At 43.1% G+C, this 17,523-nt stretch overlaps 1 protein-coding gene across 1 annotated transcript in view; it reads right to left on the bottom strand.

Annotated features, from left to right (window-relative positions):
• Nucleotides 1-17,523, bottom strand: part of LOC121876345 (Ig-like and fibronectin type-III domain-containing protein 1) — a 167,719-nt gene that overhangs the window by 8,831 nt on the left and 141,365 nt on the right. Inside the window, 3 exon segments of the mRNA XM_042381416.1 lie at nt 544-690; nt 12,132-12,306; nt 12,516-12,629. Of these exon segments, the coding sequence (XP_042237350.1) occupies nt 544-690; nt 12,132-12,306; nt 12,516-12,629 (436 nt within the window).

Raw genomic sequence — 17,523 nt, 5'->3', positions numbered from 1 at the left:
GAGAGTGAGAGGGAGAACAGAAGAAAGTTACACAAAAAAGTCATAAATCAAACTTAATCTAACTTAATCTAACCAAAGCACCGGCACCTAGTTATTACATAGTACTTGTAAAAATTGTGTCTCTCTGAATATTTAGGGTCTTGCATGTGGCTTTCATTTATCGTATAAAACTGCAGTGAGGAATAAATTGGATAGTCTTTTGTTTCAACATTTGTAAGGGAAGATGTTGCACTATATCATCAACATAATGACCCAGATGGTAGATGTCCCTAAAAAGTATCGAGACCCCAAGTGTCTGAAAGAATATGAGACACTGGGCGACCAAGGCAAACCCAACACAACCGATACATGAACACATCTGAAGTTTTCGTTCATTTTCTATTCTATCGGTCCCTGGAATTTCGATACTTTTTGGGGATTAGCTAAATAAGCATATATTTGCAGTCAACCAGAGAAACATTGTACTGGTAACACCTTCACTAGGGCAGAGATTATATTCAGCACAGACGTGACCCCGTACACAAGGGGTTAAGAGAGTCTTACCTTGTCCCTCATTAAAGCAGGAGATGATGATAGGTGCCCACATTAGCTCACACAGGTGGAGGTGAGGCACGGGTTCGCCACGGCACCAGTCTAGACACGGCCTGGGGACTCGCTTCTGGCTGCAACAACTCCGATGGTCTGAGCCATCTGTGTTCAACGTGAAAACAACATTGAATATAACACGCACGAGTTATCATGCATACAATATTTGGTGTACAGACATACAGAAAGACATACAGACCATTACAGACATGTTAAATTGACACGTTGAGAGAAAATGGTAAGTGTTAGGGCTGGTGTATGTTGGAAGGCGTGTGTGTGTGTGCATGTTCTAGACAGGCGTTCTGGAGGCTTGTAGGTAGTCCCGGTCTTCTCTCTGACAAGCTCTCAAGCATTTTTCGTGTCTTGTTTTTGTAAGGTGAAGTGATATCGTGTTATAACCACAAATTTCTCTAAGTTTCCAGAATAGGTGAAAGTGGCAGCTATTTTTTTTTATAATTACAAATATCAGAAATAATTAACATTTAAAAAATGCCTAAAACAATATCTCCCTAAAGAACAGAACAGATGAGAAAATGTTGACGAGCATTAAGTGACCCAGTGATAAAAATATCTCCCAAGAATAACCAAATAATTAAGTCTTTATATATATATAGTCTTTAAGGGACCATTATTGACCCAGGGGAATAGGTCATACCAATCATGTGCTGTAAACAACATGATGACCTGAGTTGACCTTTTATACCCCCTCCCAGCGAAGACCATTGTTTACCTAATACATCAGTGAGTGTTTGTTTACCTTATGTCTCAGGTGAGTGTGTGTGTTTACCTTTATGTCTCAGGTGAGTGTGTGTGTTTACCTTTATGTCTCAGGTGAGTGTGTTTGTTTACCTTATGTCTCAGGTGAGTGTGTGTGTTTACCTTTATGTCTCAGGTGAGTGTGTTTGTTTACCTTTATGTCTCCAGGTGAGTGTGTTGTGTTTACCTTTATGTCTCAGGTGAGTGTGTTTGTTTATGTCCAGGTGAGTGTATTTGTTTACCCTTATGTCTCAGGTGAGTGTGTGTGTTTACCTTTATGTCTCAGGTGAGTGTGTTTGTTTACCTTTATGTCCCAGGTGAGTGTGTTTGTTTACCTTTATGTCTCAGGTGAGTGTGTTTGTTTACCTTTATGTCTCAGGTGAGTGTGTTTGTTTACCTTTATGTCTCAGGTGAGTGTGTTTGTTTACCTTTATGTCTCAGGTGAGTGTGTTTGTTTACCTTTATGTCTCAGGTGAGTATGTGTGTTTACCTTTATGTCTCAGGTGAGTGTGTTTGTTTACCTTACCTGAAACTTTTCTTCCTCAAAACACACAAACACATTAACGGATTTCCTGTAATTAATTTTATTATTTTGCCATCTACTCTCGCCATTCCTTGAGTACGACACCAACCCAGAGAGTACGATCACCCTGAGGACGATAAAGTAACCCTGTGAATAAGATATCTTAACCCCTTGAGTACGCCGCCCAATGAGTGTGATATCTTAACCCTTTCCATACAGTGCCTTAACCCTTTGTGTACAATGACTTAATCCATACAGTGTGATATCTTAACCCTTTCCATACAGTGCCTTAACCCTTTGTGTACAATGACTTAATCCATACAGTGTGATATCTTAACCCTTTCCATACAGTGCCTTAACCCTTTGTGTACAATGACTTAATCCATACAGTGTGATATCTTATCTCATTGAAGACGATGACCTACACCCTTGAGTATGATGACATTGTACTCAGAGGGATTTAGTTATAGTACTCAAAGGGATAAACATTACAATATTCACCTGATACAAGTATTTTTTGAAGCATTTATCACTTACATACTTTTGCGTTTTAAAAGTACTAGGATGTATTTTGAAAAGTATTATTTTTTTATAATAGCGAAAAAGAAGGTTAAGTAACTGTTCAAACGAGATGTCAAGTGCATTATATAATATAGCCTCCTAACCTAACCTAACCTAACCTAACCTAACCTAACCTAACCTAACTAGGTGTTCTAACTTCACCTCACGTTCATTATCTAATATCTTCCCACCGACTTGGAAACCATTATCTGACCGTCAGCAAATTGAGATGCTCTTGACAGGGATAATTCTGATGACACAGCTTCCTCTAAACCGGGAAGCCCAGCCAAGTTAGTCTCTCGTCCAGGTACCAACCCTCCCACACACACCTCACGCTATCACACACCCCACACTACCACACACCCTACACTACCAAGAGTCTTAATTCTTGCACACATTACGTAAAACAAACTTTCTAAAATGATATAATAAGAATTTAGTGTGAATATTGTTTTAGGTAAATGATGTAAATTATAATGTTTGAGACCATCAGCACTATGAAGGTAGAGACGAACTTGTGTGCCTTGTCGTGTTATTGTGTGAAACTGAAGGACCATTAGGAAAGTTCTGTGTAATTTATAAGAGTTACACGAGTTGGTCAGCTGTGTGAGGGGGGAGGGGTGATGAGGGGAAGGGGGGATGAAGGGAGGGGTGTTAGGGAGGGGGAGGAGGGTGTTGGTGAAGGAGGAATGACGGGAAGAGGGGAAGGGGAAGCAGAGTAGGTGTGATGGGGAGGGGGAATGAAGGAAGGGGTGTTTGGGGAGGGGTAAGGAGGAGATGGGTGTTTGGGAGACGGGGAAGGAGAGGAGGGGCAACATCCTTTCACTTAAGTAGAGGCCCAATACGTTAATAATGTCTCCCTCTATTACTGTTTACCTGTAATTATCAGTGATGCTTCAAGTCAATTATCAGGTAACGAGAGTATAATAGATATATGTGTGTGTGTGTGTGTGTGTGTGTCGCACCTCGGCAGTAAGTGCGTGAATCGTGGCACCAACTTTGATGGCACTTAGAGGCACTTGCGGATTCAGCTGAGAGGCAACTTAGGGAACTTGGCACCCTACCAGAGCACCTGGGGGCTACCTTCCTCTGATCAGTTTATTGAGGATCCTAAAGGACCTTCAGGTGACCAGGGAGGTACCAGGGACCTTCAGGTGTTGTGACAGGTGACCAGGGAGGTACCAGGGACCTTCAGGTGTTGTGACAGGTGACCAGGGAGGTACCAGGGACCTTCAGGTGTTGTGACAGGTGACCAGGGAGGTACCAGGGACCTTCAGGTGTTGTGACAGGTGACCAGGGAGGAACCAGGGACCTTCAGGTGTTGTGACAGGTGACCAGGGAGGTACTAGGGACCTTCAGGTGTTGTGACAGGTGACCAGGAGGTACTAAGGACCTTCAGGTGTTGTGACAGGTGACCAGGGAGGTACTAAGGACCTTCAGGTGTTGTGACATGACCAGGGAGGTACCAGGGACCTAGTGAGTGTGTGACAGGTGACCAGGGAGGTACTAAGGACCTTCAGGTGTTGTGACATGACCAGGGAGGTACCAGGGACCTAGTGAGTGTGTTACAGGTGACCAGGGAGGTACTAAGGACCTTCAGGTGTTGTGACAGATGACCAGGGAAGTACCAGGGACCTAGTGAGTGTGTTACAGGCGTATAACTAAAATATTTTAAGTTGAGTAAATACTGTAATGAAAATTAGAAGAGGAGGAGAAAGAAGGATAGGGAAAGGGAGGAGGAAGAAGAGGAAAGAGGAGGATGAAGAGGAAGAGGAGGAGAAAGGAAAAGAGTGAGAAGGAGGAGGAAGAAAAGGAGGAAGAGGAAGGGGGAAAAGAGGGAGGAGGGAAAGGAGAAGGAGGAGGGAAAAGGAGGAAGAGGAAAAAGAGGGAGGAGGGAAAGGAGAAGGAGGAGGAAGAAGAAGAAGAAGAGAGTTAATCTAGCTGTTTCAAAGACGCTGTTCCGGCTCACGGCGAATATTGATTAAGTCAACATATTAAAGAAGAAGGGATAAAGAGACTATCTCCCCCTCCCTCCCCTCTCCTCCCCTGAATGTAATGTGACTACACTACTTGTTCTTTTTTATTTTTTTATTTTTATTTTTTTGACCAGAAACCTGAGATGCAGCTTTAGTCTGGATGTACCCGTGGGAGTTATGGCTCAAGGTGGTTCCAATGTTTGTTCGTTATTTTTTCGTTTTTTTTTTTGGTTTTTTGTTCTATAAATCAACAGTATGGGTTTTTTTTTATTTGTTTGTTTGTTTTATGTATTTACGAACTATTCATTTGTCAAGGCCGTGTAACACACAGACGTTTACTGAGTTTTAGGGGGAATTATTTGGGGTTTTTTGCGACCCGACCCGACCCGACCCGACCCGTTGTGTTGAGGAAGAGACGATTCCTAACACTATCACCATACAGCTAAACTTACACGTAGCTGAATTTATACGAAGCTAAACTTAAACACAGTTCAATTTATACACTCTAGCTTAATACAAATCTAAATCTATACAGTTAAGCTAATAGAGAGTTATACACAGCTTAGCTTATTATTAGCTAGAGTTATATTCACTTATACACAGCTAAACACTTAACACTTATACATCGCTAAATTCATTCACAGTTAACCTAATACTCAGCTGGAGTTATAACTTATCCAGAGATAAACCTTATACAGCTAAACCTTATACAGCTAATCCTCAGACGGCTAAACCTTATACACAGTTAACCTTATACACAGTTGCATTTATAACCTATCCACAGCTAAACCTTATACAGCTAAACCTTATACACAGCTAACCTTATAACTTATCCACAGCTAAACCTTGTACAGCTAAACCTCAGACGGCTAAACCTTATACACAGTTAACCTTATACTCAGCTGTATTTATAACTTATCCACAGCTAAACCTTTTACAGTTAAACCTTATACACAGCTGAACCTCATACAGCTAAACCTTATACACAGCTAACCTTATAACTTATCCACAGCTAAACCTTATACAGCTAAACCTTATACACAGCTAAAACCTAAAAATAAAACCTGTTAAACCAACGGGGTGAAATCAAGGGGTTACCTCCATTCCTCGTCTAGTGTTAGTCAAGAAAAAATTACATTTACATATATTCTCGGTCAAGATCCCCGAGAGAGATCCTGAGTATAACTTCTTTAAGTGAGTGTCAACTGGAGAGAGAGAGAGAGAGAGAGAGAGAGAGAGAGAGAGAGAGAGAGAGTAGGTGATGGTAGCAGCCCTTCTCTCTTCCTCATCACCTTCAACCCACCACCCACTCATCCACCCACCCACTCATCCACCCACCCACTCATCTACTCACTCATCTTATCTATCCACTCACCCAGCCAGCCAGCCTCTCAGATGCTGGATGAGAGGGAAAATTCACTCGCCTCACCTTGCACTCTTACCTGGTTCTCTCACCTCACCTGGTTCTCTCACCTCACCTAGTTCTCTCACCTCACCTGGTTCTCTCACCTCACCTGGTTCTCTCACCTCACCTGGTTCTCTCACCTCACCTGTTTCTCTCACCTCACCTGGTTCTCTCACTTCACCTGGTTCTCTCACCTCACCTGGTTATCTCACTTCACCTAGTTCTCTCACCTTACCTGGTTCTCTACCTCACCTGGTTCTCTCACTTCACCTGATTCTCTCACTTCACCTGGTTCTCTCACCTTACCTGGTTCTCTACCTCACCTGGTTCCTAATTTAAAGAGTTCATTTGCAAGGTAGTAAGACGCTCATGTGGTAATGCTCAACACATATTGCACAGGTAAGTTAGATATTGCAATAGGTAAATGCTGCAAAACGACATTCAATTTAACGACTGAAAAAACATAATTGCTTGCTTGCCCTCAAACGATTGATCACCAGGTATATGCATTCACCTGTGTTTTATTTCTGATAATTAAATAATTTATAAACGTTGTTATTTCGTCCTTATATGAATGCTCCCTCGTGTTGAGACAAAATTCAACTGGATGCACATGTCCAAAGTCGGTAGCTTAATATTTAGATAAAGTTGGATTTACATCACGCCTTTAAGGGATAAATATATTGAATTTTATAGTTTTTTTTTAATAATATCTACATTATATGATAAACAGTTATAATACCATACGTGTTGGCTCATGACGCGATCACTAATGCACAGCCAAGCCACAAGGAAGACGTCAACACTACACAGCCAACCAGGGAGAATTAATGGCTTCAGTAATAGACTTAATCTCTCATAATGAAGGCAAATTTTCACTCGACTTTTAAGAGAGGTGTTTTGATCTTTCCTGCCTTGTTAGGTTAGGTTGGGTTGGGTTGGGTTGGATTGGGTTAGGTTAGGTTAGGTTAGGTTGGGTTGGGTTGGGTTGGGTTAGGTTAGGTTAGGTTAGGTTATTTATCAGATTCAACCTCGCTAATCCATACTTCGAGCTTAAACACCCAAGTCATAGCGCGGTATTACAACCTAACAACAACAACCATCTAATTATCTTACCATTATCCATTAATCACCAACTACTAGAGGCAATTAACATTTTTTCCCAGTACTTGATCAGATGAACCACTTAATGTGTTATTGTCAATATTATCAACAGTGTCGTCTTTTGGAGGTGGTGGGAGGTGGTGAGGGGTTGGTAAGAAGGAGTGGGGAGGGGTGGGGATGGGGGGTGGGGGTAGAGAGTGGGAGGAGGTGGGATTGAGGTAGGGGGGGAGGGAGAGGGAGGGGAGGTGGGGGATTGGAGGGGGAGTTAGATTTTTTTCTGCGTTTTTTTTTCTTTTTTTTGCAGCAGGAAAAATTTGGGCAGTAATGGAATGCCTCAGCGGTCGTTATCGTCAACACCATTGATCATCTGTAAACATTAATATTAATGTTTATATTAACGTAGGAATTTGTGTTTACCTTTTATTAGAAATATATACTCATTAATATAACCTAACCTAACCCTTTGATGACGAGGATTAAGGTTATAATCTTCATGGGATTAAAGTGTCATCCTCATAAGATTAAATATATCGCCTTAAGAAAATAACCTAACCTAACCTAACCTAACCATCGTCCTTAAAATCCTAAACTCAGTCAGTGTATAAAATTTTTTTTTTTTTTTCATTATAATTTCGTCTCAATATTTCATCACTTTCGACTCTTATTCCACACGTTGTTCTGGTGATGACTGTGTGATGTTGAGGAGGTGGTGATGAGCAGGTGGTGGTAGTGTACGGTGAGAGAGACTGCTTCCTCACACAGGGTAAAGAGCGCCACGTAACACCTGCCAGGCGTCATTAAACCAACACTGTCCAAGGCTTCAGGTAAAAGTAGCTTCATCATATCAACGATTTATTACTTACGATTTCTCTTTGTTTATCATAAAAGTAAATAACGTAAAGTGCCGAATGTTCTGAGGGATATTTGAGAAGTATTACCAGTAAACTAATTAGTAAATAAAGTTAACTGTACAGTGTTCAAGAGGATATGGAAGAAATATTGTAGAAGTATTTTCTTTACACAGTATTGATATTCCATTTTGTTACTGAATCATCAAAACACGAAACAAAAGACGATGCCAACTCTTATAAACAAACCTTCATTTGTTTTATTCCTTTAGAGTATAAGGGAGCCTGTGTATAAAATCGGTGTTTATTTAATATTAAGTATATGTCTTTTAGATGGACAGAAAGAGATCTATTGTATTAAGATAATTAACTTCGAGTGTAGGAGAGATATTATTTAAAGTAAATAGTCAGTCAGTCACACACTCCCTGGGCGTTCAAGCATCCTCTGTTAACCCGTTCCCGCCCTCGCTAAGCCTCTCCCTTCATCACAGCTCAGGCGGCCGCACTCCAACCTCACCACCCCCCAGGACTTCCCTCTCCCTCCTCTTCCCCTTCCCCTTCTTCCCTCTCCTCCCTCTTCACTCTCCCCCTTCTTCCCTCTCTTCTTTGCTCTTGTTTCCTCATTTCTTGACACTCTTCTTCTTCTTGGTATTCGATCTTCATTAACATTGGTGACATGTCTAGACAGCCGGAGGAAATTTCATTTTTCATTGTCCCCTCCTCCTCCTCCTCCTCCTGCTTCATCGTCTTCCCCTTCTTCTTCATCTGTTAAGTGCCTGTGGCAAAAGCTGGCCCCAAAATTCTTCTCAATATTGAAATTTTAGACGCTCTAAAATTTCTGGACCATATGAAGATTAGCCCCCCACCCGGCATCTTATTTTACGTGATAATAAAATAACCTAATGTTACCTGGGGTGATTAGGTCAGGTCAGGTCAGGTCAGGTCAGGTCAGGTCATGTATGAAGACGTCATCACATCCATATGATCTGCAATAAGATCTTCCCTCCGAGCTCTGGATTAGCGTATGAGCCGCCTCCATCCACATCCAGAGTGAGGAACACCCGGTGGCAATGTGAATCCTTACCTGAAGGAGGCGGTATGTAATAAACTTTCATTCAACCCATTTATATTTTTTCCCTGGGGTTCCTAACTCTCTCAGTACCTCTCATAGTGAAGATCTATGTACAGTCGGGGTCAAGAGCTCGTTCCCTCCCAGAATGAAGCAGCATCGACCCCAAATGAGACAAAACCACACACCCGCACCTGATGATAAAGGAAAGTCAGTTCAGAGACTCATTCCCGTGACTCAGTTTCATAACAGGGAGAAAACTTTAGTCCCTGGCTGTACTGTACACTGTCATAGCCAAGCTTCAGGTCCTTGCCCAATACTCCTCCGTGATTCTGCTGACGGTGAAGCTGTTTTGAACCAGACTAATATTCCTCCACTAGACTAATATTCCTCCACTAGACTAATATTCCTCCACTTGACTAATATTCCTCCACTAGACTAATATTCCTGCACTAGACTAATATTCCTCCACTAGACTAATATTCCTCCACTAGACTAATATTCCTCCACTAGACTAATATTCCTCCACTAGACTAATATTCCTCCACTAGACTAATATTCCTCCACTAGGTTAATATTCCTCCACTAGACTAATATTCCTCCACTAGGTTAATATTCCTCCACTAGACTAATATTCCTCCACTTGATTAATATTCCTCCACTTGACTAATATTCCTCCACTAGACTAATATTCCTCCACTTGACTAATATTCCTCCACTAGACTAATATTCCTCCACTAGGTTAATATTCCTCCACTAGACTAATATTCCTCCACTTGACTAATATTCCTCCACTAGTAGACTAATATTCCTCCACTTGACTAATATTCCTCCACTAGACTAATATTCCTTGACGAATATTCCTCCACTAGATTAATATTCCTCCACTAGACAAATATTCCTCCACTAGATTAATATTCCTTGACTAATATTCCTCCACTAGACTAATATTCCTCCACTATACTAATATTCCTCTGCTAGACAAATATTCCTCCAGTAGACTAATATTCCTCCACTAGACTAATATTCCTCCACTAGACTAATATTCCTCCACTAGACTAATATTCCTCCACAAGACTAATATTCCTCCACTTGACTAATATTCCTCCACTAGACTAACATTCCTCCACTGGACTAATATTCCTCCACTAGACTATTATTCCTCCACTAGACTAATATTCCTCCACTAGACTAATATTCCTTCACTAGACTAATATTCCTTGACTAATATTCCTCCACTAGACTAATATTCCTCCACTAGACAAATATTCCTCCACTTGACTAATATTCCTCCACTAGGCTAATATTCCTTCACTTGACTAATATTTCTCCACTTGGCTAATATTCCGCCACTAGACTAATATTAATACTCCTTTCTCCACTAGACTAATATTCTCCACTAGACTAAATTCCTCCACTTGACTAATATTCCTCCACTAGACTAATATTCCTCCACTAGACTAATATTCCTCCACTAGACTAATATTCCTCCACTTGACTAATATTCCTCCACTTGACTAATGTTCCTCCACTAGACTTATATTCCTCTACTATTCCTCCACTTGACTAATATTCCTCCACTAGACTAATATTCCTCCACTTGACTAATATTTCTCCACTTGGCAAATGTTCCGCCACTAGACTAATATTCCTCGACTAGACTAATATTCCTCGACTAGACTAATATTCCTCGACTAGACTAATATTCCTCGACTAGACTAATATTCCTCCACTAGACTAATATTCCCCCACTATACTAATATTCCTCCACTAGACTAATATTCCTCCACTTGACTAATATTCCTCCACTAGACTAATATTCCTCCACTAGACTAATATTCCTCCACTAGACTAATATTCCTCCACTAAACTAATATTCCTCCACTAGACTAATATTCCTCCACTAGACTAATATTCCTCCACTAAACTAATATTCCTCCACTTGACTAATATTCCTCCACTAGACTAATATTCCTCCACTAGACTAATATTTCTCCACTAGACTAATATTCCTCCACTAGACTAATATTCCTTGACTAATATTCCTCCACTATACTAATATTCCTCCACTATACTAATATTCCTCCACTAGACTAATATTCCTCCACTTGACTAATATTCCTCCACTAGACTAATATTCCTCCACTAGACTAATATTCCTCCACTAAACTAATATTCCTCCACTAGACTAATATTCCTCCACTAAACTAATATTCCTCCACTAGACTAATATTCCTCCACTAGACTAATATTCCTCCACTAGACTAATATTTCTCCACCATATTAATATTCCTCCATAAAACAGGTCCAGTCTCTACCTAGAATAATTTATAAGCCCTTTCGCTACGGAGACGCGGGCCACTTATAATATTTTATTTGACGAACGCGAGTTTATTTTATTCAGCAGCTAACGAGGGGCACAAGAGGGTAAGTGTGTTGGTAGGAGAAATAAGCACACACTCTCTTCTCTAGCATGAGCGACAAGTCTTCCAACGCTTTCTTTTGGAGGAGTTTCAAACATTTTTTTTTATATGTGGTTTGGGGTCTGTCTGTCTGTCTATCTATCTACCTGTCTCTTTCTTTCTCTCTCTCTTTCTTTTCTGTCTGTTTGTCTGTATCTGTCTGTCTATCTCTCTCTCTCTCACACACACACACACAATAACAAGCGGTAAATTCGGCACTACAGGACTTTTTACGACACATTCCAAAAGTTTCGTCATAACATTGTCGTGTCCAGGTGACCTTACTGTTGCTCCTTTCTTTAATTAAATACTTCCTCGAGTTTCTAATTGGTAGTAGTCCAGGTACACTCCCTCCCTCCCCCCCCCGCTTACCTGTCTTCAATTATGTGTTTTGTTTCGTATGTGTTATTTTTAGTAAAGTTTATTTATGTATTATTTTATCTTTTGTTGTGCTTATCTCTTCATCTGGTTTGTCTTTTAGTTATTATTAATTCTTGTTCCTTGTAATGAACTTTTTTATTCCCCCTCATGTTCGTCTCTTTCAAGTTTTGTCTATTTTGTTCATGTATAGTAAAAAAAATTCAAGTTTATTTCATCATCATCATCATCATCGTACAATGATACTAACAAAAATAATAATGATAATGATAACAACAACAACAACAATAATAATAAAGATAATAATAATAATATTAATAATAAGAATAATAATAATAAAAATAAATTAAACACATTAAAAAAATAATAATTATCATCTCCCTTTAAACAACTGTCGTATACGTGGAATAGTGACGTCAGGACAAATCAACACAGGTAGTTCAAAAAAGGATTGGCCTCCTCACCTGCCGCGCATTTCATCAGCTTGCCGAAGTCAGGTATACACTTCTCGCTGTTCATCACACGGGCGAAGTTCAGCTCGTCGAACGCACAGGCTTCCATGCAGCTGTCGGTCACGTTACTATCCATACAGCACTTTGTTACGTCGATTTCAAGCTTTATCGGGTTGTTTATCTGGACCTGAGGGGAGAGAGTGAGTGTTAGAGAGAGAGAGAGAGAGAGAGAGAGAGAGAGAGAGAGAGAGAGAGAGAGAGGCCTGTTTCGGTTTCACGGGTTTCTGAATCTCTGGGTTCAAGAAGAGGCAGTTCAGACGGCAGGACTTAATTTGGCTAGTGTACATACATATAACACACACATATTAACACCACAAGTCCCCGCTACTGCCTTACCTTGTTCGTGTACGAGAAGACACCGAAGGCGTTGCTGGCGTGACAGAAGTAGGTACCTTCGTCAGCCTCGTTTACCGTCCTTATGGTCAGCTGCATTCTGTAGTTCCCTTCACCCTGTTGTACGAGGAGGAGAAGGAGGAGGTCGTTAACGCTATTACTAGAGTTGCTAATTTTCCTAACAACAGCTTACAGTCCTGTCAGTCGTCCCTCAAGTCCATGAACCCTGAGATTCATGAACCCGTGAACCCGAGACATGACACATTGCCGGGTCCGTAGATGATGCACTGTGTGATGTCTCGGGTTAACAGGTTCACGAGTTTCAGGGTTCAGTGACGTAGGAAGATTGACAGGATTTTTTTCTCAGTAATTGCATCTACCTGAGGCAGCCGGCCATAACAAAATACCTCACTATAACTCTACATGGAGACACACTGAGGCGACTATAAACACGACCTCACTATAACTCTACATGGAGACACACTGAGGCGACTATAAACACGACCTCACTATAACTACATGGAGACACACTGAAGCGACTATAAACACGACCTCACTACAACTCTACATGGAGAGACACTGAAGCGACTATAAACACGACCTCACTACAACTCTATATGGAGATAGCTCATATTCACCTCTTTGGAGATAAGTGTTATTACTTACACCATCTGGAGAGACAACCTAATATTACTCACACCCCCTTTGGTTGTGTCTAATATTACTCTCAGTCAGCTGGAGACGAGGGATATTTCAGCCACTCGTAAACACAAGATATTATGCATTGCCATTTGGAGGCATAATATTACTCACTTAACGTAATATTACTCACTTAAGGCAATATTACTCACTTAAGGTAATATTACTCACCTAACGTAATATTACTCACTTAACGTAATATTACTCACTTAGGTAATATTACTCACCTAACGTAATATTACTCACTTAACGTAATATTTTGATCCTGATAACTTCAGATCACATAGAGACGAAACATGTATAGAAACGTATAGGAATATTAGATAAAATTTATACCTTAAAAATAAAACCACGCAGTTAGTACAAATAGATTCATATTCGCCCAAAAGGTGTGGTAATGGCGGCAGGTAATATTTGTATGTATATTATGTATGTATGTACTCTATATATATATATATATATATATATATATATATATATATATATATATATATATATATATATATATATATATATATATATATATATATATATATACAGTACTTCTCTAGTCAGTAGCGTGCGGCAATGCCCCTGTTTCATGTCACCACACGCTTAGATAAATGTGCCTGGCAACATCTGGAAGCTGCTAGTGAACCACTTACCACATGTCGCCTGAGAGGTCAGAGTGAGGTCAGTTGACCCCTATAGGAGTGTGAGGACTACCTGCGCTTGTGAGCGCACTCCTGTATAATTCCGTTAATAAGAACCTACAGAACTCCACAGGTGTTTATGTTCGCTCCTGTAGTTAGAACCAAGTACCCCGAACATCTCCATGGCGCATTGAGTATCAAGTGATCGATTAAGTGGAAATAAGTGCGTTCGTGTAAAATCAAGGCCGGTAGATCTCCGTCAACTCCGTCATCCGTGCCATTGTCTCCCACAAAAATTCGTTTGAATGACCAACGAGTTTTGAGCAGTGTGCAGTGACCGCAATTTCCTGTGAAGTGTCTTTAAGTGCCCCTCGTGTGTGTGTCCTTGTTTTAAAGGATTCCCTAAGGTGGAAGGCTAATATAGGGCATTTGTGAAGAGTCAGAGCGACCGTCCCTGGCTACCTGGAGGGTAACAACCCCCACTGCTCACCCCCCACCGCCTCCCTCCGCTCTACCCCCGCCTACACACACTAACTCACGCACGCACCTCATTTCTTCATATATATTTTATATATATATATATATATATATATATATATATATATATATATATATATATATATATATATATATATATATATATATATATATATATATATATAAGTTACTTATCTGTGTATTCAATTAATTTTGTTGTCTCAGATCTGGTTGATACGACGGGCTGACCGGTCAACACTGATTTGAGATACAATATACAGATAAAGTAATTATGCCCCGGGCCTCACGCAGGGGTGTCCCTAGCGCCCGGATGAATCAGACGGATGACAGCTCTACAGAGATGGAGAACGGTCACACCCCTCGACCCTCAGCCTCGTCCTCAGAGATAATTGCTCTGATGAAGCTTATGAGGGAGGAAATGCGTCAGGACGAAGCGAAAAGACATGCTGAGGACCACCAACGGAGATTGGAAGATAACGAACGGTTTGCAGCTTTGATATCTAGCCTCACTGCTAATCAAGCCCTTGGCCCTTCCACTACTCAGGTACCGACTGGCTCAGATACCTCGTCAACGCCCTCTACTAAAGTGGTTGTCTAATCCCCACCCACCTTGAAGCCTGATGAGACTTTCCAGACATTTCGTGAGTGGCGGCGACGGTGGACTGATTATGCTACAATGGTGGATCTCCAGAGCTTGCCACAGCCGAAACAACTCATTCAGCTACGTATGTGCCTGTCTCTGGGAACGCAGCATGTGTTGGAACCCACGTTGCAAGTGCCCCCGACGTCTTTGTTGTCTGTAGAGGAGGCACTTGATGTTCTAGAACGGCACATCAAAGGTCAGCGGAGTGAAGCTCTCCGCAGGAGGGAAGTGTTTAGCTGTAGAAAGATGGAGCGAGACTTTTGACGATTTCTACGTACGACTCAAGAGAGCCTCGGAAGAGACAGAAGTGCGAGGAGACCCAGTTGAAGCAGGTGATCTTGATGGGTGTTAAGGACGAGGAGCTTGTCCAACGCCTCACCTCCCTCGACTCTTCCTCCTCTCTTAAGGATGTATTGACAGTATGTCGCTCCTATGAGGCTGCCAGGTGTGCTACCTCTGCCATCCGAGCTCCCCCTACAGCCGTACGGGCTATGTCCCAATACAAGAAAGACAAGGAGTCTGCCCCAACGCCTACGCCCACCACGCCCACGACCGGCTCCCTTTGCAACAGCTGTGGTAGGCAGCACGGAACACAGGTGTGTCCAGCTGCCGAGTCTACCTGCGACAGTTGTGACCGCAAGGGCCACTGGTCACTTACAGTTCGGTGCCCAGCCAAACGCGTCCAGTGCAATGTGTGTGGTCGTCTGGGCCACTACGAAAAGTGTTGTCCGACCAACAAACCCAAGGGACAGCGTCGGTGGAAGCAGCAGCGCCCTTCCACCAGTGAGGGCCGCCCACAGTCGCCAAATCAGAGGCACGACGACCCTGGACAAAGCCCGACCCATATTTGGAGGGTGTACTCCTCGCGTCCCAGGACCAAAGTTCCCCGGCACATCAGCGTCATCGTGACCTACGGCAATGTGTCATCCTGTCTCGAGATGCTGCCCGACACCGGCACTGAGGCTACGGTCATCGGTCCCCAGCATTTGCAATGCTTGGGGCTCTCTCCAAGCGATCTAGGACCGCCTCCCAAGGACCTCCGGGTCACGGCAGATGGTTCACAGATGGCCCCAGCCCTCGGTTCACTCTATGCACATGTCACCTTTGGCAACAGGTCGTGTCATCTATGGATTGACGTGCATAATGGTGTTCCGACTCCTTTGCTTTCCTACAGACATTGCCAAGAGTTGGCCATCATCTCCCAGGACTTCCCAACACCGATTCTCGAGGTAAAATATGCCAACAGGGTGCACGAAGGGAGCAGCAACTACCCTGCTGCCGCCCTATCCCTACCTCTGGCCAGTGACACCTCTCCTTCGGTAGTTGTCCCTGCTGCTTCACGTCCCCACGCCTTGGCTTGGTTCCACGACAGTCACCGTGGAGCCGAGGCCACCAAACGGCGTGCAAGACAGACTGTGTTCCGGCCTGGCATCGACCCCGACATCTCCAATGCTGTCCAGGTGTGTAAGCCCCGCCACGTACTACAACCCAGCCAGCAGCAGGAACCCTTCATGAGTGACGACAACCCCACCCGCCCCTTTGAGTCTGTGTCGGCCGACTTTTTCTGTGTGTCAGAAGAGTCCTTCCTGGTTATCGTCGACCGTCTCTCTGGTTGGCCAGTTGTCATCAAGTGCGGTAAGGATACTACATCTGCCGCCACCATCAGCAAGTTCCGCCACTACTTCCGTTACGTGGGCGTTCCTGTGCGCCTGCAAACCGACGGAGGGCCCCAGTTCACAAGCCGGGACTTTGCTGCGTTCCTCGACCGATGGGTAGTCCGGCATGTGTTGTCACCGCCTCATTACCCGCAGTCCAACGGCCACGCCAAGGCTGCTGTCAAATCCCTGAAGCACCTCATACTCAAAGTGGCCCCTTCTAGGAATATTGACTGCGAGGCCTTCGACCAGGGTCTCCTTGAGCTCCGCAACACACCCAATTACACCGGACGCTCCCCTGCCCAGGTCTTGTATGGACGCCCCCTCCGTTCTTGTGTCCCTGCTCACCCTCAATCCTTCTCCAAGGAGTGGCAGGCCAAGACAGAGGATTGTGATCGCCGAGCCGCCGAACGTATTCAAGACGTCGTCGCTCGCCACAACGACTACGCCCATCCTCTCCCCAGGTTGAGTGTCGGCATCCCAAGTCCGTGTCCAGGACCCGACCTCCCTACGTTGGGACAAAGTGGGCATAGTCATGGGTCTCGGTAGGTCACAGGACAACCAGGTGCGGTTACCCAGCGGTCGGGTGTGGTGGAGGAACCGCCGTTTCCTCCGCCCAGTAACGCATCCCGCTGACCCCGTCACCAGTGCTGAGTCCCATATCCCCCCCAGTGATTAAGCCCCTGGACGCTCAGAACGGATCCACAGGAAAAGGTCCGCTCAAGACTTTGCTATGAGCGTATAGGGGGGGGGAGGTGTATGTATATTATGTATGTATGTATACCATGTATGTACTCTATATATATACAGTACTTCTTTAGTCAGTAGCGTGCGGCAATGCCCCTGTTTCATGTCACCACACGCTCAGATAAATGTGCCTAGCG

The sequence above is a fragment of the Homarus americanus genome, unplaced genomic scaffold (genome assembly GCF_018991925.1).
Source record: "Homarus americanus isolate GMGI-L3 unplaced genomic scaffold, GMGI_Hamer_2.0 scaffold34921, whole genome shotgun sequence".
NCBI lineage: Eukaryota > Metazoa > Arthropoda > Malacostraca > Decapoda > Nephropidae > Homarus > Homarus americanus.
Note: the sequence above shows the minus strand (reverse complement) of the source record. Positions and strands in the feature narration are given on the sequence as shown.